General features: G+C 46.5%; 1 protein-coding gene across 4 annotated transcripts in view; it reads right to left on the reverse strand.

The window, feature by feature from the left end:
- ADCY8 (adenylate cyclase 8) overlaps nucleotides 1-18,980 on the reverse strand; it is a 220,095-nt gene extending 201,115 nt beyond the window's left edge. For 2 of the 4 annotated variants that reach the window (XM_067017166.1, XM_067017165.1), the window contains exon 1: nucleotides 15,994-17,370. In XM_067017166.1, the coding sequence (XP_066873267.1) occupies nucleotides 15,994-16,941 (948 nt within the window). In that variant the 5' untranslated portion in view covers nucleotides 16,942-17,370. Of the gene's footprint in view, nucleotides 1-15,993 lie in introns of all 4 variants that reach the window. The other 2 variants (XM_059042851.2, XM_067017164.1) reach the window with 2 other exon arrangements.
- Between the last annotated feature and the right edge of the window lie 4,406 nt (nucleotides 18,981-23,386).

Below are 23,386 nucleotides of genomic sequence, written 5' to 3' on the forward strand. Positions count from 1 at the left end.
AAATGATCTTTTCAGCCTTTTTTTACACCCAAATTACTTCAAACCAAGGTATTTGGGGCAGGATATCAAGTGAAAATTTGCTTCCACCTTCCACAAAATTAGGAAGGACTTTTCATGAGGAAAAACTTCAGTGTGGTAATCTGTGTGGAGACATAACAGCATTTAAGTGAAAAACTGGTTTTGCTTCCTTGCAAGAATGTTCTAAGTACATGGCAAAGGGGTGATTCCTGATGACTGATATTTTTGTACATGAAAGAAACACTTAAGTAAAATGTGTGGCTTAAAATTGAGTGGACAGCCTCTCATCCGGAGGTGCAGTTTTTGCTTCTAGCGGGAAATGACTATTATTGCTGGAAACGGCCAGGGCAGAACTGCCATTTCACTGTTTTTGTTTTAATTTTCATTTTATATTGGACTATAGTTGATTTACAATGTTATGTTAGTTTCCGGTGTACAGCAAAGTGATTCAGTTATACATATACACATACCTATGCTTTTTCAGATTCTTTTCCCAAATATGTTATTACAGAATATTGAGCAGAGTTCCCTGTGCTAGACAGTAGGTCCTTGTTGATTAAATATAGTAGTGTGTATATGTCAATCCCAAACTCCCAATTTATTCCTCTCCCCCCACCTTTTCCCCTTCGGTAGCCATAAGTTTGTTTTCTAAGTCTGTGAGTCTGTTTCTGTTTTGTAAATAAGTTCATTTGTATCATTTTCTTTTGCTTTTTTTCTTTTTTTTTTCTTTTTGGCTGCACCTCAGAGACATGTGGGATCTTAGTTCCCCAACCAGGGATTGAACCCATGTCCCCTGCAGTGGAAGCTGGAATCTTAACCACTGGACCTCCAGGGAAGCCCCTGTATCATTTTTTTTTTTAAAGATTCCACATATAAACAATCAGGCACTCAGCCTGTGGACTGCTGTCCTGTGTTTGGCCAGTTCCAGCCCCATCTCAGAGCTAGGCAGCCTGGCAATGTGTAACCAACCCATCTGTGTTACAGAAATACTACTACTACTACTACTGCTGCTGCTATCCAGTGCTTGGTTACTCCTGTTTATCAGCTCAACACTCGTTCATATTCATCAAGTCCTTTCATATCTATGAACTGGGACGTTTTGACAGCAGGTATCTTACATCCGCATCTTGTTACAGATGATGTGGTTAACGTACAGCAGGATGGAGCGAGCTCCTCGAGGTCCTGGGGTCTGTTTCCTGGGGTCCGCAGACAAAGAATAGGAAACCACAGAAGCCAGACTCCAAGTTGTAGGTATGCAGGCTGCCCAGCTCCATCACCCCTGGGTAACACTGACATAAAACGGCTTGTTGATCACAGCTGACATGCGCATTGTGTAAAAGCTAGATAGGCAATTCTGACAAGCTCCATAAAATCACTAATTAAATATTCAAAGGAAACAATTGTCTGTCAATTAAATAAATATCTCGGCTACGATTCCCTTGGAAACAAATCGAATGACTAAAATCACATACAATTTTACAACTCACGGTGTCAATGTAACTAAACCACTAGGAGAAATTAAATATTAAATACCATCTAATAAGTAATTCTCTCAGCATTCGCTATAACCTTACTCATATTTCTCCTCCTTCTCAGAGGTTACAGACCTCAGCCAGCTATGTTTTCTGCATGGGTTGTCATTATCTGATCTTGGGAGCGAAATAAACCAGGAAAGCATACAAATCTTCACATACACATTCACTGTAACTCACAGGAATACAAGCCGTAGAGCACGAGCCATCGCAAAAGTCATTGCCTAGTGACAGAATTTTAGAGCTGTGAGGAATTCATTGCAAGGCCAAGACAGGTGGACTGGTCTGTACAAAGTTGCACTGTCTGGGATGTAAAGTGCAAGGTCAATCTTTTGATGACCATTGGGTGCTACTTTCAATACAATGTACCAGCCCCCTGGCTCCATAGAACGATAACATCGTCATACGCATTGCTACGATTTGGAATACAAATTTCATTTTTCTTTCCCTTTATTACTTTTAACTCATTGCCTCTGAAACTAGCAGAGTGAATTGAGATAAAATGGCCTTAAAAAACCATCAAATCGAGGGGCAGCTTTGAAATGAGACAGATGTGGTTAAAATCCTTTATTAGCTGACTGACCAAAGGGAAATGATGTAATACTCTGAGCTTAGCATCCACAGCTATAAAAAGGGAAGCAGAAATACTGATGCTAAGATGATTCTCCAGGCACTGACTCAAGAAGCCTCTGCTACAAGCTTTTCCCATGATGTGCCAATGTCCACGCCAGGGATAGACAAAAGGACAGCGCCTGTCCTCAAAGTGTATATGGTTTACTAATAGAAAGAAACAAGGAAACTATATTGCCAGTCTCACCTACCAACCCCTATTCCTCCTCCAGGTCTTGATTAAGATACTTTCCTCCTCTCAGTTCAAGTCAGGGTTTTTTCTTTTAAATAGAAACCAGAACCAGGACAAGGGTAAGGCCAGCTGGGTTCCTAGGGTGTACAGTTTAAGAAAGCACTTCCTGTCAGGGTTGTACAAGTGCAGGGTCGGCACCTGAGAGTGAGTGCCTCTTATCCTTGCACCCTGGGTGCCTTACTAGCCTCAACCTGGTCACTGCCTGGCACTAAACCAGGTCACCTGACTTAAAAGCACTTAACTCAGTTTGAAATTTTTCACGTGTTTAGGTCACTATTTGATTGATGGGTGCCTCTCACTCTAGATTATAATCCCTTTAATAGTGGGGTTCTGGATTCTTTTCCTCACCACAGTATCCTTACTGTTTGCACCTAGCACACAGTGATACTCCATAAATATTTATGCATGAGGGACTGAATGAAAGAATAAGTTAATGAATAATGGAGAGATGTAAAGGGCATGAGGCAAGCCAAGGGACTTAAACCCACCTGGGTAAGCGTCAGAATACCCACTGCAGAGAAGGTGGGGTCTGTGCTGAATTCCTTTCTCCTCGAATTATCATTTGCAGGCTGGCAGCATCCAGCACCCGGGCACTTGTTTGAAATGCAGAATCTTGGGTTCCCCCTACATCCAAAGGTTTTACCAAGACCTCCAGGTGATCCCAAAGCACATAAAAGTTTGTGAGCACTGGTCTCAAAAACACATGGGTTTAGCCAAGTGAAGCCCAGGAAAGGACCACTCAGGGCAGAGGACTCCAGGAAAAAAGGGGGACTGTTTTGAAAATTAAGTTATAATAAAACATAAAAGGTGTTGTGTGATTCTTTGTACCAGGCCCGGAACTAAATAAATACTATTGTGCATATTATTTCATCTCTTCAATGATCTTCCGGCTCGCTATTATTGTTCCCATTTTACAGCTAAAGAAAGTGAGGTACAGAAAGATTAAGGCCCTTGAGGGTATCCTGAAATTAATAAATGGCAGATCTAGCCCAGGTGGTCTGAATCCACATCCTGCACTGTGATCTCCACACACTGATGCTCTTCCCGTGAGACGTGTAGGTCTGGAGCAGGGCAATACTCAACACCGACACTCTCCCACGGAAAACATCTTGCTCCAAGAACGGCTTGTCTTTTTGTCAAATTTGGTAACATCTGCCTGCCCCTCCTCCACTAAACACCTAATCTGAGTTCAGATTCTCAAACAGACAATTACACACAGGCCATTTGTTCCTAAGCTGGCATGTGTCTTGAAGAAGGGACACAGGGGAGGCTTCCTGGAGCTGGTGACACCTGAGCTGGTAGACAAGGAAGGAAGGAGCCAGAAGAACTGTTGCAGAAAAACATTCAGGCATAAGCCAGCATGAGGTACCCAGGAAAACTGGTGATAGAACTTCCCCAGTGGTGTGAGGTGGTGAGAACACTAGCATTTGAGAGAAGCTCACCCTTGCGAGGTGGGGATGGCTTGGAGGAGCACGAGGGATGGACAAACTGAGAGATCGTTGGGGAGGGCGTGCTGCACTAGAATGAAATGAGTGGGATGGAGAGATCTGGACAGATCCCAGCTATGGGAGATGAAACCATCAGCATTTCACATAGATGCTGGGAGACTGGGAGCTGATTTTTGACTTGTTGAGACTGAGCTGCCTGGAGGTGTCCAGCAGGTCACGAAATACCCTGGTCTTCAGCGTAGCAGACAGAACAGGGTTGGAGAGACAGATGTAGGACATAGGTGCACGGTCGTCAACTAAAGGAGGACGTGGTTGCCCGGGGTGATGGGGAGACACACGGGATGGGAATTTAAGAAGCCTCAACATCTAAGAGGTGAGTTGGAGGGCAAGCCCTGAAAGCACCTGAGAAGGAAGAGGGTATGTAACCAGCACTAGCCTCAGTGGTGGAAACACACCCGTGACTCAGGTACAACCCCTGCCTTTGTGAAACTCACAGCCCGGCTGGTGAGAGAGAGAGACATGGAGACAAACAGCAGTACGGCCCTGTGGCAGGATGGATAAGCAGGTAGGGGTAATGCGGTCAAAGAAGAAGGAATATCTAACTAGGTCTGGGTACTAGGAAAAACTTCATAATTCTGCATTTTCCCCCTACTCACAAAACCCTTTTAGGTATCAAGATACTTGCGCCTGAAGAAGCCAAAGCCATTTGGCCAACGTCACTGGGAAAATTTCATGGCAAAAATACGATGACAATTTGTGGTTTCTATGTTTTTAAGGAAATGTACTTACATAGTTTCGAAAGTATCTCTCACTGTCCATTGGAAGAGTTCACAGTTCCTCTCTGGCTGAAATGGCTTGGGCAGGGCCCCAAGAGCTGCACATGATGTCATGATTCACTCGGTGAGAGACAAAGGCTAGATCTCTCTCATAAATAGGGAAGGGGGCCCTCTGTTCACTGGGCACTGACTGTCCGGTCCCATGATCTCACCCGCGAGTGAGCTGACCATCACCGGCAGGCTAGCAAGACTCACTTAAGTAATGGGGGACGTTTGATGCTGAACTTCGGAGAAAATAAGCCAGCTCCGATTGACGTTGATTTTGTTTCTTGACCTAATTGGCAGCAGAAAAGTGAACTAAGGGGGTTAATGCGTCACAGACCTGAAAACAGGCGACTTGCTCATAACCTTTTTGGACTTCATGAAGACTGTTTCGGTTACTTGCACTGGGTTCCAATATGGGAAATCAGGCTTTATTTTTGCCTTTAGGCAGCCTACAGATAAACTGGTCCAGTTAGGGTACAAACTGGTCTTTAGGTGGTAGGTTTGAAGCTGTGGGAAATGGCAGACTAAGCAATTGTCCAGTTACTATGCTCAGCAAGGGCAGCTGGTTCTCCTCTTAGGGGTGAAGCAGACCAACTTGGCTGGCAAGGAGTAGGTAGGAAGGTGGGAGCAGCTCTTGCCCACAACTGCCCCTGTGTGAAGCCAGAGGGTGAACGTCCACGGGTGACCAGAAGGGGGTACCACTGAGAGGTCAGGCCAAAGAAATGATTTGGGGTGGTATACCACAAAGCAAAGACAGCCTGGGTGAGGTGCCGGTGCTGGGATTCAGAGCCAGGGTGCTAAAGAACCGAGAAGGGAGCCAACGAGGGGCCGAGGCCCTCCTTAATACTCGGACTCTATTTTGCACGGATGGACCGGACCACCTAAAATTTTCAGGAATGGACAAATACGTATGGATAATTTAGGTCCATGACTTTTTCACTTGCTTTTTCCTTTTTTATCTTTTTTGACTGAAATGATCTGGATAATGATTTGAATTTTTCTTCATGTTATCTACTATAACTTCCTTAACACAGGTCTAGCGAACACTCAGCTTGGGTCTTTCTGCCCAAAGCACTTCCTGGGATGACATTTGGTGTGCTTTTGCCTGTATTGACCAGAGAAACTGATTTCTTTTCTCTCACTGGCTTTTCACTGACTGTTGGACCATGCGTGTTGGCGGGGCGGAGGGGGAGGAGGGGGCCGTGTAATATTCATTCATTCCATTCATTTATAAGTAGGGTATTTAGAACTGCCCATGTGCCAGGTACTATGCTAGGCGCTAAGATGAGGAGGGCACAATCCTTGACCTCAGGAGGCTCACAGCCTGGTAGACACATGACATGTTATGACGTTGCTCTGATAGTTGAAAATGCAGAGTGTAGCAATGTACCAAGGAGAGGGAATTGAGCCTTGCTTCAGCTCTTTGTCTGCCCACCTTGTGTGGGAATGGGCTGCCTGGAGCTGCAAGGCAGCTGCTCAGGTTTTAGCTGGGGTTCCTGTGAACACAGAGCACCTAGGAGAGCCTGGAGCTGCAGACAAGCCCGACCGTCTCAACAGGAGGCAGATGCTCTCTTGTGCCATGTCTTCTGGTCACCAGGCTCGGGATGCCTTCAGTCTGTGATAAGGTGATGCTTAAGTAACTGACCTCCTGACTCTTCCCCAGGGGCCCTTTACATTCTGCACTAGGAAGAGCCACACCCATTTTTTTACAATTTTTTCTAAAGTCTGACCTTTCCTTTCACGCAACTCTTAAAAGAAATCCACTGCAGCTTCGATTTTTCATGCTTTAGAAGTCTGTAGTAAAAAAAGCCCAAGACCTGCATTTGTGTAAAATATTCACCGAATCCTGTTTCAGACGTGTTCTGAGAGTGTGCTACGAACCTTCCTACCTCTGCATCAGAGTCACAAGCTCCCTCCCCCAATCCATTCAAGTACCAGCCTCATTATAGCCACAACCTTGACCGTGTAGTACACAGCCGTGCCTCAGAATCCAGAACCCAACAGTCAGTCAACGAGTATCTGTTGAATAATTTTCCTACTCAATCCTCTTTCTCCCCTTCTTCCTAATGCAATCCTGATTTTCTGAGAAGCAGTAAAATCAAATCTATTTTTGCCATCCTTTCTTGCCGATGGAGGGGCCTTGGATCAGAATTCTGGTCCCCAAAATAGAAGCAGACATCACTGGGCAGGGGTCCCAGAGGAGGTCCTGAAAGGGCCACCGACTCAGTGGGCAAATGCCCTGTAGGCATCTTGGCTTCTTGCCCTTTGTTCTTTGTCCTCTTCTTCTTTTTTTTTTTTTTTTCCTGCCTGCAAAGTGGCTGTGATGGCTTAGAGATGCAACTGGTGGTTTCCTTTGGAAACCACCTCCCTGTATGGAAATTGAGGAGAAGACCTCCCTGTATGGAATTCTCCTTTAGGCCATCCCTGATAGATTTCTGGACAGCTTTCCCTTGAAAAATCCCCATGCCAGGGAGCCCATCGCTTCAAAAAGCAGCTCCCTGGGCAGGTCTATCTGTTACAAAGCCTTAGCTTTAGGTGAACCAAATCTCTCATGGTATAACGACCACCCATTGATCATTATTCTGTCTTAGAGGACACATAAAATAAACAGTTTCTCTTCGTCATGGCAGTACCCCAAATATTTGAGGACACTGACCATATCTCTTCCATCCTTAGGCCTTGCAGGGTTTTTCTTTTTCTTTTTTTTTTTTTTGGTCCTGTTCTGTTTTGCTGCATTTCTTAGTCCCATGTTCTGAGTTAAAGGAATACATATATTTTGACTATGCATTCCGTAATCCTTAGTCGTCTCTATCTTATAAGCAATCATGTGTATTCAGCACATAATCACACAGAAAAAAGGAGAAAAGATTCTGAAATGGTTTACTCCAGTCAACTGGAAAACCAGCTGACACAGGACAAGGATGTAGCTTATAAGACAGCTCAACAAAATAATTCTTGTTTCATGTGAAAATTTTATACTGGTATGCTCTTTATATAAACATGACAGTTTTAAAATTTTACTCGTTAAAAAACCCCCAAACATTAATACGATTTAATTTCAGACTTAGCTCACGTCTTCACCATGTACATTTTTATCATTTTCTGATTTAGGAGAATTTTGTGTTTCAAAGATATTTTGCAATTCATAACACCTGAGTTAGGCATATAAGTCAGGAAGCGGGGTGGAAAGGAAAGAAAACCCCAGTGACTAATGAATGTGCAAGGTATTACACATATTAAAAGACGTGATCTAGCTAAGAATGAAATTCAAATACTAAATCACAAATATGCCCAGTCAGAGTCCAATGCAGAGATATCAAAGAAACAAGGAATTGCAGGTTTATCTGACAACACATTGAGTTATAATCCCAGTTCATTGGTTGAGAAGGTGGTCACACAGTTGCATTCACTGGTAGAATGGCTTTTATTCCCCTTGGGAGATGGCCAGGACTCTCTGGGAATGTCTGGGACCTCAACGGTTAATTAATCTGCCCTGCATTCTTCTGTACCCTGCAGAGGTGACTGAAAAATCTTGGAGTGAGAAAAGCTGGCTTCCGAAGTGCTGCTTAAGTGACCTGACTTCTTAAAATAGTTCTTCATAAACAAACTCACATGATCTAATTTGCGTGTATAAATCCAGTTATGTTTCCTGGGAAAGCACAGGGAAGATTATCCGGCTGGGTAGACTGACGTTCTTCTACTCCAGCCCCAAGAAAATGCGGGGGGGGAAATTATTTACAGAACTGATTCTCTTGCTAACGGAGGGTCAGACCTAAATATCCCAGAAATTTGCCTACATTCTGGTTTTGGTACCTGGCGTTCCAGAGAAAGCAAAGAACTGCTACAAAGCAATATGCCTAGGGAGCTGATACGCCAGCCGACTGCATAGTCTAGACCTCCTGGTCCCCCAGAACATCAATATTGTGCCCATTCGTCGGTGAGAGGAAAGGTTTGAGATGAATGTTGCAAGTGTCTCCTATGTACTGAAAACAAACACATGTAGCATCAACTCAAATAGACACACTTGTGAAATGAATAAATTAGCATCCTAAGAAATATTTAGACAACAGTGAAGTGTCACATCAGCGTGACTGTAGTAGCGTCCTTTGATTATACGTTGCCAGCAGCACTGAATTTGGGGTCAACTTTTTTTTTTTTTTTTAACTTTCCTTTTAATGCTTGGTTTCCCTTATTTTTGATGAGCTCTTAAAATGCCATCAATCGTCAAGGTGTAAATGTGACTAATGCATTTGTCCTACTTAGCATGACACCGCAGCAGCTGCTACAGAAATAAAGGCCTCCCAGTCTTCCCAGTTCCAACCTAATTATTCTCCGACCCACTGAAACCAGTCAGGTGACATTACCGGGTAGGAAGAAAAACAAATTCATTATTCAATCTTGCAAAGGCCACACCACACATCATTTTACAACTCCCTCTGAACACACAGACGCCAAGCCTATTGGCAACTCCAGGGCAAATGTGTCTACAGATCAGGGCTGAAGGGATTTAGTTTGTCATTTCAGATGTCATTAAAAATATCCTTTGCAAAGCCTACTCTCCATCGCAAAAAAAAAAAAAAAAAAAAAAGGAAAGGAAAGAAAGGAGGGAAAAGAGAACCAAAAAGGACAGTCTCTTGGTATTTTTCACAAGTAAGAGAGAATAATATTTCCATTTCTGGGCATTCAGAGGAACCCCTTGGGAATGTTGACACTCAAATCTGCTTTTGAATGTCATTTTCTCAGACAGGCTGGGATGTTGCAATTATTTTTTTTTAAAGCCTATATGAATTTGCCAAAGGAAAATGTACAGAAATGGAGGTATTTGTGGTTTTAAAAAATGCACATCATAACTAGTGAGGTTCGTTAAATAGGACCTCAGTTACGCTCATTTAATGGACATTTGTGTTTCCTGAAGTATCTACCTTGATATCAAATACCAAATTGAGATGATTTAAATTACATGTCATTTGCTGTACATTAAATAGTCATAAGATTCCTTTTGTTTGATTCGAGTTAGCAGACTTAGAGAAAGGACATATAATATATGCATATGTTTAAATTTTACACATGGGGAGAGAGATGTTGGTAATTCCATTATACTCACTTTGACTTTACTGTGAAGTCAACCCTTCATTTAAATGATCAGAAATGCATATTAAAGCACATGCCAAAGCCTTCTTCTCTCCTGACCCCCACCTGCTCATACCATACACCACTCTCTTACTTGGTATAAACGATGCATTTTCCCCAAAAGGATTTTTTTTTTTAATTTATTTTTTTGTGGTCCGCGGGCCTCTCACTGTTGTGGCGTCTCCCGTTGCAGAGCACAGGCTCCGGACGCGCAGGCTCAGCGGCCATGGCTCACGGGCCCAGCCGCTCCGCGGCATGTGGGAACTTCCCGGACCGGGGTACGAACCCGTGTTCCCTGCATCAGCAGGCGGATTTTCAACCACTGCGGCACCAGGGAAGCCCCCAAAAGGATTTTTTTTAAATACATTTATTTATTTAATTTATTTATTTTTTGCTGTGTTGGGGCTTTGTTGCTGCGCGCGGGCTTTTTCTAATGGCAGCGAGCAGGGGCTACTCTTGGTTGCAGTGCGCGGGCTTCTCACTGTGGTGGCTTCTCTTGTTGCGGAGCACAGGCTCTAGGCAAGCGGGCTTCAGTAATTGCAGCACGCAGGCTTAGTAGTTGTGGCTCACAGGCTCAGTAGTTTTGGCACACCGGCTTAGTTGCTCCATGGCATGTGGGATCTTCCCGGACCAGGGCTCGAACCCGTGTGCCCTGAATTGGCAGGGGGATTCTCAACCATTGCGCCACCAGGGAAGCCCCAAAAAGGATTTTTTAAAGGCCAAATGGCAAGCTAAAAGTCCCTCGTTATTAATCAAGTTTAATGATCATGATTTAATTAGCATTCTTCTGGCTCTAGTCTTTTCTGTTTCGTTGGAAATGTGTAAGACAAGGAAGAAAAGGCTGCATGAGAAATTCAAATCTGACAGCATGACCCTGATCACTGACTCACCTGGATTTGCATACCTGGCTGCCTTTGCTCATAGAGCTATCTTGGAGAAATCACTTCCATTCTGACACTTCTGCTTATATGCCTCACCAAGAGGTACAGAGGGCTAATTAGCCACTAGCTGTGACATTTTAGAATCCCCAAGAGGGAAGCATAATGCAGCAATCTTTGTAGCTAAATATTGCTGCCTCTCAGTTTTCCAATAACTAAATGATCTTCATCATCTTATCACTAATGAGCTGAAGAATGAGAATGAGATGAATTTCAAAAGTTAGGTGGCTTGTATTATTGTCACCAGCAATTAAAATAGAATCAAATGCTAACTACAGCAACAGAGCTTAGAATGTATCTCCCTGGTGAGAGAACCTACCAAATACAACCTTATCATTAATATTTTAATTATACACATAATGTCATTTTGTAACGAATTTTTAGATGGGTAAATTGAACTGGCAAGAGAAACAAGTTAAGAGGTGGAAAATTCTGCGCCGTAGAGAGAATCTGGACAAAGGCGCTACTATCTGTGGCTTGAATCACATAATGAAGCTGATTTAACTTGAAATGGGTGAGGCTCCCCGAGGAAGGAATACCTACAGCCCTAGTGCTACCTGTAGCTGAACCTTCTCGGGGGGAAAGGAGAAGGAAACCTTTGAATTGGGCTTTGAGGCTTCTGAGGGTTCCTCAGTATTTCCAGTGCCCCTTAGACCTAGAAAATACGCGGGGATCACATCTGCCCTGGACAAGAACCTCTTTGGGTGGGAAGTTCACGCCTTTCGTCTAACTGTTCACTGAGTGGAGAAAACAGAAACCATTTCTTTGCTGACATTAAGGAACCTCCTGGCTGGCCCTTTTAAGGTTCTACCTCGTATCCACAGTGGAAAGTACGTGATAGATAAATGAATACAGGGCATTCTCTCTTCACATAGGGTATCTGCAGAGACCTGCAGCTTGGTTCTTACCCTGTCAAGCTACGGATATAATTTTCTTCCAGAGGGAGAGGAGAAGCCGATTCCCAAGCTTGGGTGAGAGAAGGCAATCATCAGCTCATTTGTTCCTTTTGAAAATGGCATATTCAGTGAAGTGAAACAGCTGCCGAGGTGTGTTTACTGTATCCTTATTCTAGCTTCCTGCTTCTTGAAAACGTTAAGTTAAACATGAGCCATCCTCTTAGTGGGTATCAAGATTAATGTAGAGAAAGAAGATATGCCAGTGTTTATGGCCTTCAGGTGACAAATTTATAGCCCACTGGGCAAGACGACGAGCTAGCTACAAACAGCCTATTCCCAGCAATTCAGTCACTTTCCCCTTCTGATTGCCCTTTGGCTTTTTTTTTTTTTTTTTTGCTGTACGCGGGCCTCTCACTGTTGTGGCCTCTTCCTCTGCGGAGCACAGGCTCCGGACCCGCAGGCTCAGCGGGCTCAGCGGCCATGGCTCACGGGCCCAGCCGCTCCGCGGCATGTGGGATCCTCCCGGACCGGGGCACGAACCCGTGTTCCCTGCATCGGCAGGCAGATTCTCAACCACTGCGCCACCAGGGAAGCCCCTGCCCTTTGGCTTTTTCATTAAATGTTCAGTCGTAGGCTCTATGGGGTATTATTCTCTTGAGGAGTGAAACAGGTACCTCTCGCTCTTGAGTCATTTCAAATGCTTATGTTTTTAGAAGGATACCCTCTGAAAGGCTTCCGAAGAATGACTGGCACTGAGCTATGATCTGAATCCTGACCTCACCACTTGTCAGGCTCATCATCTTTTAAAGTTTCTAAGAATCCATCTGTCATTTCTCCTCTGAAATAAAAGTGAAGGATGATACCATCAGTTTGTCATCACTAGATGTGATCATGTATGTAAAGGCTTCTGGTTACATGTAAAATATTGTACGAATGTAAAGAATTATTATTGTGCTTTGATTTCTCCGAAGGTGTTTACGTGTAAAAGACTGCTTTACACACATTTACGTGTGTGTGTATGTGTGTAGAAAGCTTTCACCAACACAGTGTCAGGGGACTTGGCTATTTTATAATATTGCTTATGCAATGAGTACTCTTGTTTATTCAGTGATTAAGTGCCTACCACGTGCCTGGCATTTTTCTAGGTGCGGGAGGAGAAAAGGATAAACACGATAGACAACATCTGTGCTCTTACACGGTGTTTACATTCTTGTGAGGGTGTGGGGCTGGGGGAGGAAACACAATAAATATAAACCAATCAGATAATTTCAGATGGTATATGCATTCTGGAGAAAATAAGACGTGTCATGTACTAGGGAGTGACATTTGAACTGAATCTGGAAGAATGAGAATGCGTCAGTCATGTGAAGACCTGGCAAAAATTGTTCTAGGCAGCAGTCACAAAGCCTAAGAAGTGGGAAAGAGCTTGGGATATTTGAAAGACAGGAAAATAGAGAGTATATTTGGAGGCTGAGGAGTAGAAGAGACAGAAACATAATTAGCGAGAGAAGCAGCACCAACTTACAGAGGATCCAGTAGGCCCTGGTAAGGAGTTAGGATTTTATTCCAGTTTCTAAACGAGGTCGTTAGCAAGTGTTAAGTATGTCTTGTATATCACCAAACAGGGAAAACCAAACAATACTGATTTTAAAAAAATCACAGATTCTTTTTTTTTTTTTTTTTTTTTAAGCGATTCTCTACTTTATCCACCGACAAGGTCTAGGAAAGACACTTGAACCTCTAGAGGGCGCCAAAAGAAAACCTTTTGTGGCCAAAGCCACAAAGGTTCTTTCAGCACCTAAAATCAGAGGAGAGCGCTCCGCTTGTTCCTTCAGAGTCCGGCAAAAGGTGACACCTTATGAAAAGGCAGTTCATCTGCATTTCCTACCCCAACAGAAAGTTGAATGAGCTTGGTATACGTACACCAGGAGCCTGGTTTTCACGCTAAAGGATTGTTTATGATGGGGTGGGAGGAGGAAGACATTTGAGGTTTATTTTTAATCTTCTCCCATCTGGTAGTATTTGAGTGGAGCATAAAACAAATATGGAGCCAAAATTTACTTTCTGGATTCATTTGGCAAGAAAAGTGTCTCTATACTTAGGACTTTGAAAATATTCATAATTTGCTACTTAGGATGTTATTCTAAATACTATTCCGAAGTTACTTGACAAAGTCTTTTAGTAATGTGTACCAAGGAAGGCTACTGCATGAGAAGCAGTGGGTTATGACAAATGGAGTTTTCTGCAAATGGTCAGGTAGCTATGATATATTATGAAAACGACTCATAGTGAGAGAAGAGAAGGGGAAGGAAGGAGAAGGAGACAGAAAAGATGAGAAAGGGAAAAAGGGGAAAAGGAGCAAGAGGGGCAGGGGAGGTCAGCAGATGTCTAGGTACATAATAAAGAAAATGCAAAACAGAAGGAGAGAAATTGGAAGAAAGGGAGAGATTCAGAGGACACTCGGGTTCAAATCCACGTGTAAACAAGATTCAGAAACACAGTTAAAATTTAATTTTATATAATTCCAAATTGAGACTTTATCATATGTGGGTTATTAAAGGTTCATGATGATTCTGAGAAAACGTTATGTTTTTTAAAATACTTTTTTTCTTTTATAAATTTATTTTTGGCTGCATTGGTCTTCGTTGCTGCACGCGGGCTTTCTCTAGTTGCAGCGAGCAGGGGCTACTCTTTGTTGCCGTGCCCGGTGGCTTCTCTTGTTGCGGAGCACGGGCTCTAGGTGTGTGGGCTTCAATAGTTGTGGCTCGCGGGCTCTAGAGCACAGGCTCAGTCGTTGTGGCGCACGGGCTTATTTGCTCCGCGGCATGTGGGATCTTCCCGGACCAGGGATCGATCTCGTGTCCCCTGCATTGTCAGGCGGATTCTTAACCACTACACCACCAGGGAAATCCCTCATTATTGTTTTTAGTAAGAAAAATTCAACGGGTCAGACCTTACTTACAGAGGCTCTCATCCCCCCATTTCAGGCCTGATGATCATAGCCATGTACTTTATATGCTCTTTGCTCTACCCAAGGAGACTTCAAAAAGCACCGTAAAAGCAGCCAACTAGATAAGTAACCTAAGCAAATGGATATAGAGCCATCCGAGAAGAGAGAGAATCCCAAATCAACTAGGAGTCCAGAAGGTCAATGATGGGTAAAGCACTCTGACGGTACCAGCGCCCTAAAAGTCATGGGCAGTTTTCATAGGTGTTGTACCTGTTTATCCTAAGAACCATCTATTCAAACCAGACTGCAAGAGGAGCCTCTGATGTCCAAGCACCTCTCATCAGCTTTTTACTTGAAAACACTCCAGCTGATACATTTCCCTCATTTTTTATGGAGAAGTTCCCATAAAACTCTCTTGTTACCCCCATTCACTCTCTTGTTACCTACCAGACATTTGGCCAAGAAAGTGCCAGGCCATTAATTATCCGCTGATTTCAATGAATTTAAACAATAGAGTCATCATCTAACTCCTCGTTCACAGACAAAGAGAACTTTGTTCACAGAAACACATCCATTTTTAATGGGGAAAGATAGATAGGAAGAAAGGGGGAGAAAGCGACCTAAAGAGTCAGGTTCCACCTAAATATTTCAAACCATCTACATCAAAATGCCCCTTTTCAATTAAGCAAAACTTGCATTCTTTGCCAATGACATGCTTGCTCCCCCTCTCCACCAGCCCCCAAAGTCCTGAGATTGATTTATTCAAAGCATTGGGGTTGGATCCTGTAGCAAGAGAAGATAGCACCTTAGATCCCCAAGGCAATAAAGAAAAAGAACGTGTGTCACAGGCTTGTTTGAAGGACTGCATAAGATAGCTTAAGTAGGGTACCCAGCACCAGGAATTAGTCCGCATTAGACAAATGTTGATTCCTTCGAGCACTGAGGATTTGTGGCACAAAGACAGAGAGAAACCCAACTCTGAATCCGAGTCCCTTAGGACACCCTGCTGTAACTCTCATGAGTAAAGCTGCGAAGGAGTGGGGGTCACCTTCTAAATCGGGGTGCTCCCCCTCCCTTTCCGTCTCCTGCTCCAGAGACCGACTGCAGCTCCTGGGGGATGTGTGAGGGGCAAAAAGACTACTTCTTAGCTGATGTCACAGAATTACTCACAGAATCAGAGTAGAAGGGTAGAGACGATAGAAACTTGAGAGATCATTTAGTTCCAGTTCCTCTAGAGCAATAGCATCCCACGAACACCCAGGACCTCCTAGGTGCAAAAGGCACTGTGCCGGGCTGGGGGAGGGGACTCAAAGGGCGAGAGGCAAACCTGCCTCTTAGAAAAGCGATTTCTAAAGAACCCCGGGGAGTCAGGGGACGAGCGAGGCAGGCAAGAGTTACCTGGTTGATGGAAATGACCGCCAGCCTGGGGGTGACCCCTTGGAGGACCACCTGCAGTAACGACGTGCCCAGGCCAGCCAGGATGGCCCAGGTAAGCGGTAGCGGCAGCATGCTGTAGGTGGCGAAGAGGGTGAAGAGCACGTAGCCAATGCCGTCTCCCAGGAGCCCATAGCCCAGACCTGCTGCTAAGATCTGGGTGGTCATGGCCACCCAGGTGACCACGCCGCTGTACTGCAGGTAGGTGTGCGAGGTGGTGTCCTTCCTGACCACCACCAAGGCGCAGATCACCACCTCTATGCCCGTGAAGAAGCCCAGCAGGATGCCCTTGAGCGGGTCCATGGGCGCCGAGGCCAGGCTCAAGTGGAGAACCAAGAGGGTGAGTTTGGTCAGCACGTCCAGCACGTTCATCACCACCTCCGATTTGCGCCTCTGGCCCAGGAAATAGCGCTGGTAGAGGCGCTCCAGATCCCGAGACTTGAAGGAGTTGCGCAGGGTGGGGAAAATGACCCCTCGGTAGCTATAGCCCCCCTTGAGGAAGAAATCCGAGTTGCTCGGGGCGCAGTCGAGGTGCAGGAAGCCCAGGTCGCCCGCGCCCCCGCCGCCGCCGCTGCCGCTGCGTTCCGGGAAGACTTTGGTGCAGCCGGGGCTGTGCGCTCTCTCCCCGGGGCCCAGCGCGTAGAGGGGCAGCGCAGAGTCGCCGGCCAGCTGCGACGCGTGGTGGTTGGGGCCGCCGCCTACAGGGTCCGAGGCTTTGCTGGAGCTTCCGCTGCCGCCGCCACTGCCCCGGTGCCCGTGAACGAAGCGCTGCTCGGTGATGTGCCGCACCGCCGTTTGCCACAGCAGCCGCTGCGGCCGGGAGCCGCTCCCGCCGTCGCCGGCCGGGGGCGTCGGGTGGATGGTGTAGAGCTCCTCGCTGCCGCTAAGGCAGCGCACATCGGAGAGCTCCATGGCGCCAGGCCGCTGGGAGGGAGGCGCAGAACCTGCGGGAGGCCGCGGCGGGAGGGGGTCCCGAAAGACCCAAAGGCGGCCTGGTGGGAGCTTGGCGGCGCGCCCTTCTATCCCCAGCCGCCCTGGGCAGGGCAAGAGGTGCCCGCACGTCAGGTCATAGTGCGCCCCGGGCCAAAGGGCGTCTGGGAGACCGCCGCAGACCCCTGCGTCCTCGCGCGTCGCCCTCCCGCCAGCCCGCGCAGCTTGGGTGCGTGGCAGCGGGGGCTATTTGTCCGCAGAAGCCGCGGCGCTCTGAGCCACGCAGCCCCCTTCCCGGCCTCTGGCTTCCTGGCTGGGTCTCGGCTCAGCGTCTTGGCGTTGCCTTTGCTCTCCAAGGCGCCCGGGCTCCGTGCTTCAGCTGCGCGCCGGGCGGGTCCTGGCTGCGGCACTGGGCTCGGGACGCCCACGACTCGGCGGCTGCAGGGGGGGCTGGTCGGGGGTGACCGGCAGCGCAGATAGGTGCGAAGTTAGCAGCTCTGGCTGGAACAGAGTCCTTCGGAGAACTCCATTGCGCCGGGATGGGGAGCCGGGGCGGAGCTGGGGGCGGGGGTAATGAAGGGGGAGGAGTGGGGGACAGTGAGGTGGCGGGTGCCCAGCGGGAGGATTGGCGAGGTGGTAGCCTCAGCGCTAACAAGTCACCAAACAGTTAATTTGGAAGTGCGGGTGTGCTGAGGCTCCCTCCCGCGTTCATTTCTGGCTGTCACCACTTCCTGAGCGAAGACGGACAGCGCAGCGCTGGTTCTGGCCCGACGCATCCCTCGGGGAAGGGGGAGGGCCTCAGGGTCCCAGTCGCGGCTACAAGACGAAGTCAGCCTTTCCAGCTGTGCTTCCAAGGGGTCGCAGCACAAGATTCTCACCCCCTTTACTTCGCTCGTTGGAATCCCTTTGGCCCGGAGCTGGGAAGAGCAGGAGGCGAGGGCAGGGAAAAAGTGGCGAGGGCTCCAAAGCCAACAGCTCCGAGGACGAGGAGAAGCCACTGGTGCAGATCTCTGAGGCTAAGAACCGTAGCTTGGTGGGTGCGGCGGGTGTGAGGTTTGGGCGAGAAGGGAGGCCCGAGGCCGCGGGGAAGTCGCCTGAGTCGCCGCCGGAACCAGGGGAGCGCCGCGTGCCACCCTGGCGCTCTGAAGCGCGCTGCGGGCGCCGGGCGACAGGGAAGAATTTGGAGACCTGTCTGAACAGTTGGACACCAGAGGAGACTTAGACCCGCCCCCACGCCAAGCCACGCCCCCGGAACGGGGCTGGGGGCGGAGTGGCGGTGGTGGCGTGGACCTGGCGCCCAGATCTGGCCAGGACGCCCCAGGTCTTCAAGGCAGCGGCGCGCGCAGACCCGCGTGGGAGAGGACGACGGGGCTGGGGCGGGCGGGGCGGGCTCCCCCGACCAGCCCCCGGCGCGGAGATGCAGCGCTCCAGCTGGCCGCTCTGGCCGGTTCCTCCGCGGTTCTTTTTTAGGCACTGGCTCTGGTCCTGTGCAGGTGCGGAGCCAGGACTACGTAGGCCGCTTTGCCCACGGACTCCGAAAGCCCAGCGCGAAGGCATAGAGGGTCTCCTTTATGCCCTCCCCACTGGGGCGTCTTTTGGCAAAGCCAACTTTCGGGCTAAAAGCAAAATACCCCCCAAGAAGCCACAGTTGCAGAGGCCGGCAGCTTCCTGAGGGAGTCTCTTTACTACACCAATCCGGAGAGATGGAGAGCGCGAGGCATTAGAATGCGAGGGCCCTAGGAGGGCCAAGTTTCTCCCCGCTTACAGTAGGGGTCGAGGACGGAGGGCGTGCGGAAGGCATTTCCAGCCGCCCTGTCGAGCCCGGTTTCCCGCCCGCCGAGCTCCGGCGAGCAGTTGCGGACAAAGCCCTTGGCGGAGCTCGGGGCAGATCCAGGCGCAACACGGTGGGCACGTGGTGTCTGCGCCCGCGCCGGGCCGAGCAGGGGCTCCCGGCGCCGGGTCCGCCGGGCGCGCCTTAGTCCCGAGCCCGGCTGCATGTGGCGGAGCCACGGTGGGACTGCGGCTTCAGCCGGTGGAGCCCTGGGCCCTGAGCACAGTCAGCTGATGGCCAATGACGTCAGGTCCTGGGCGCTTTCGCGGCTCCCCATGGCTTCCCTTGAAAGCACCAAAGACCGCCTCGCCGTTCCCTCAGGCCCCCCTGAGCGGACGATTTCCCCTGCCTTCCCTAGGAGAAACTCCCCTCCCTTTGCTTGCCCTGGGCAAGAATATCTTTCCCGATCTCCCTCCTCAGAGGCACACACCATCTCCAGGGTTATTTGTGTCCGCCGTGTCCCAGAAACACGAGATTGCATTATTTCCTTTTTGAGTCTTTCTTTTGAACACACACGGGTTTCAGTTTAAACCCAGAACTGGTCAACTGCCTTGCACATAGAATCCCCTCAAAAGTAGAAAGAAGACTCAACATTTTCCCCGATCTCCCTTAACAGTAGATTTCTGGGATGTCATACACACCCTGGAAAAGACTCCTTTAATCCTAGTCCCTTAGAGTTGCACTCTGTAACTACACCGCTCAAGAAAGGAAACAAAATTAAGTGCTCAATTTTGAATTGGAAGAAGGTCGATTCTATCTTTAACCCAGTTTGTAGATGAATTACTTTGTTAACAAAGTAAAGGTATCCCAGGATAGCTGGACTATTCCATGGGGCCGGAACTTAAGGGCAAAGCGCTTCCCCCAAAACTCGGTTTTGCAGTTATCTAGACCTTAATGAAATAATCCCAGGCATTACATCCTTGAGAAAGAAATGCTACTTGCTTCTCCCTTCCTAAATTCCTTGGACTGCCTGGCTAGCTCTCCTGAAACTCTAGGGTGGGTAATCAATATCTTGACTTGAGGCAGGGAGTCCAAATAGGGCAGAGGGCTGGGTGGGGGAGGGAGGCGGGTTCCTGCGGACCCTGTGCCAGGATGTGTGGGGAGCTGTGTCCTGATCTGCAGGCATAGCCCCAAGTCATCTGTGCTAATGAGCATATTAGTAAACTTGGCAGTGGAAGACACCTCTTTATTTTCTCAATTCTTTCTCCTTGGGAGCCTGAGAGCTCAGCCTGAATAAATGAGGGGTTGAATGCAGATGGAACTTTCCTATGAAAATCTTCCTCCTGGACATATCCCAAGATGATTTATTCAGCAGCAAAAGGAGGCTTGCCAAGGAGGGGGAGATTGGACCCAATCAGATAAAATGACTCAGGCTGATGAATGAGCATAGCATGCTACAGAAAGAGCTCAAAGAATTTCCTGAACTCGAGGGTGAAACTAACACATCAGGGAGAAAACATTGCATCTGGTGTACTGACTCCTCTGAAAGCTCCTTTGCTGTAGGGGTGTTAGGGCATGTTGTTTGAAAATAAGAGCCCAGGTGAAACAACTAGATTCAAATGTTATTCTTCTTGTTGGGATGACACAGTGCCATTCAGAGCCCCCCCTCCCACCCCACCAAGTTCTGTTTTTGAATGACGGCATTGGCTCAGTACACATATCAAGAGGCTTTGGGGAATCTGAAAGCCACCAAATGATTATCACTTAAAGCAGGAGAAGTCAACACACTGCTTTGAGGCTATAATGGACCTCTCATTCATGGTCCTCTCATAGACCTTAATTAAGTGAATTAAGTTCACTTAATTCCTTGCATATTTATTATGGCTGGGTCTTGACTGTGTTCCAGGGACAGTATTTTGCCAACTCAGTGTCTTTTTGTACACAGTTCCCTCCTCTTGGCATTTCCCTCTATTCCCCCTATTTCCCTCCCTCAAAACACTACTCACTTGATCCTTCAAAGCCTGAGCAATGTTGTCTCCGAGCGAAGGCTTTCCTGATATTCCCAGTGAGAATTAATGGTTTCCTTTTCTGTTGTTCAAAAGTCTGTTCTGGTTCCTCCAGTATGGCTCTTACTACAGGCACTGGCTCTACCCCACTGGCTTACCCATTTTTCTCTCACCTCTCCCCATGAAGTGGTGAGCTCATTGAAGGGGAAAACTGATTTTCCTTGGGTCCATATCCCTTAGCTTCTAGCAACTATAGTGTACATAGAGATAATAATAAGATTAGCAATAATTGATGGCATACTTTTCCCTTTACAACCATCTTTACAACCATTTCATTTAATCATCCCATCAGTTCTCTGAGTTAGAGCCTGCTCTATCTTTTATTATTCCCATTTTTCTGACAAGGGCACTGAGGCTACATGTGGTTCAGGAACTGGCCCAGGATCTCATCGACAGCAAAATTCCAGCAATTAAATTTAAATTGTATAAATCTGGCTTCCATGTGCTCAGTAAAAATGCTACCACAGGCAGTCAACACATTTCAACTAAATAGGACTGATAGACAAGAACATGTGAAATATATTTTGACTTTCCAAATGCAAATTAAATAAGAGACTTCAAAGATGTTTGGGCTTTGAGAAGTCTGGTAGGATGACTCCAAATGGGTGAGGTAGCAGAAGCAATTCTTGTTTGGTTAGAGGGTCTGTTAGGTTTTGCTCAGTTCAAGCCATTGACATTATTTCTAGTTTGTGGAAAAGCCGATTTTTCACATATTGGATTTAAGCAAAATAATTAATCGTTGCACTCTACTTCATTTGGCTGAGGGTAGAAGTGGCAAAACATCCTCTTGGCCCATTGGAAAATCCCATATTTGTTTTATGATGTTGCTGCATCCCGTTGGCCACACTTATAGTAGATATGTTTAAGAAGGGAAGTTTGTTTCTCTCAAAAGCCTCTTTGACTTTCTAGGCTAACTCTTTTATTACATGAATTTAAATTTTATAAGAGCTCTGGCCTTTGCAAAATACCCATAGAAACCCTGACACTCACTGAAGACATATAAAATATTCACATGTAAAAGAAAAGATGGACTCAGTTCAGGAAGGGGACCTGAAACCAGAGAGATCCTGTTTCCAAAGGGAAGGAGGGTGTTTATGACAAGGCAGCTTCCAAAGCTGGAAGTCCTTAAAGGAAAAGTACATGAAATTTTCTAAGAAGATAGATCTTACATGTCCTCTCTCTCTCTCTCTCTCTCTCTCTCTCCCTCTCTCTTTCATACACACACACAAAGGAAAAAAATGGAAAATGGTAACTATATGTGGTGATGCATATGTTAATTACTTGATTGTGATAAACTCATATTGTATATCAAAATATCAAGTTGTACATCTTAAATATATACAATTTTTTTTTTCAATTATACCTCAACAAAGCTGCGGGGGGAGCGGGGGCGTTGAAAAGGATATGCCTGTCTTGCCTGGAAGCACTGCTCTTACCAAGTATCAAAGGCATTGACTGCTTTGAAGGAACTCCAGGGAAAGTCAATGTCTAAAGTAAATAAGGCTTATACATGGAAATGGTCTACGAATGAAAACCTTTGCACTCACACTTCATCTGGAATGCAGCACAATATACAGTAGAAAAAATGAAATGTCTGTTTTACTCCTGTCATGTATTTTCTTTGCATTGTAAAATGTAAGAGAGGGAAAATTTTGTATACGTTGTGGATCTTCACGGGAACTAGTTTAAATTGGATTCTGGTGCCTGAAAGAAGACAGTCTCATCAGTGGGAAAGCAATTCTGAGACAACATATTTATATGCGGAATTCATCAGTTAGGTAAATCAAAGGAAGAAATCTTCAAGGGAGACAGACTTAAACACTGTTTTCTTCTTAAAAGATGATTCCCTTGTCTCTGGTATAACTGGAGTGTGAGTTTACTGTGATACCACTTATGAAGCCTTCACTTACTGAAATGATAATAAGAACACACACACGTACAGCTCATTGGAGAAACTGTTAAGAAGTGACCTAAAAGAAGTAGTAACAAAACAAAAAGTAAGAGGGTTTCCAGCTAGTTCACCCCCATCACCAAACCTTCTTTTGGCCGTGGTTTAATACCTGCTTTTTAATTTGATACACTTAAGAAGTCTTAGGGCAAAATGATCAGACAGTGGGAAAAAAAGCAGATCATTTTCCCCTATTCTCTCTCTCTTTTAAAAATCTACCTGATTCTTATTTTAATACCAGAAACTTCTTATTTTTTAAAATATTTCACTCCATTACCCATACCCTCCTGGAGATCTTTGGGACCTATGTAGAATATTTAGGCTAAAAGTTTATAGATAACATAAGTAAATCTATATGCATTTATGTAGTTGTGTATATGAATCCCAATCCATTGATTAAGTGTGAAAGAAACATATCTCCTAACCTTTCAAAAATCAATGTATTTCTGTTTTCACCCAGTCTGTGAGACATTTAACTTGCATCCTTCTTGAGGCTTTCATCTGTACCCTCCTATCTCCCAGGAAGATGCCATAGTTCCAGGCCCTTATGTAGTACCCAGGTATGTGTGTGGTGGGGGGGGGGGTCGGGGTCAGGGAGGAGGGTATGCATCCATAAAGATGCATGCCCTCTGGTCTTTGGCT

The sequence above is a fragment of the Kogia breviceps genome, chromosome 17 (assembly GCF_026419965.1).
Source record: "Kogia breviceps isolate mKogBre1 chromosome 17, mKogBre1 haplotype 1, whole genome shotgun sequence".
Taxonomy (NCBI): domain Eukaryota; kingdom Metazoa; phylum Chordata; class Mammalia; order Artiodactyla; family Physeteridae; genus Kogia; species Kogia breviceps.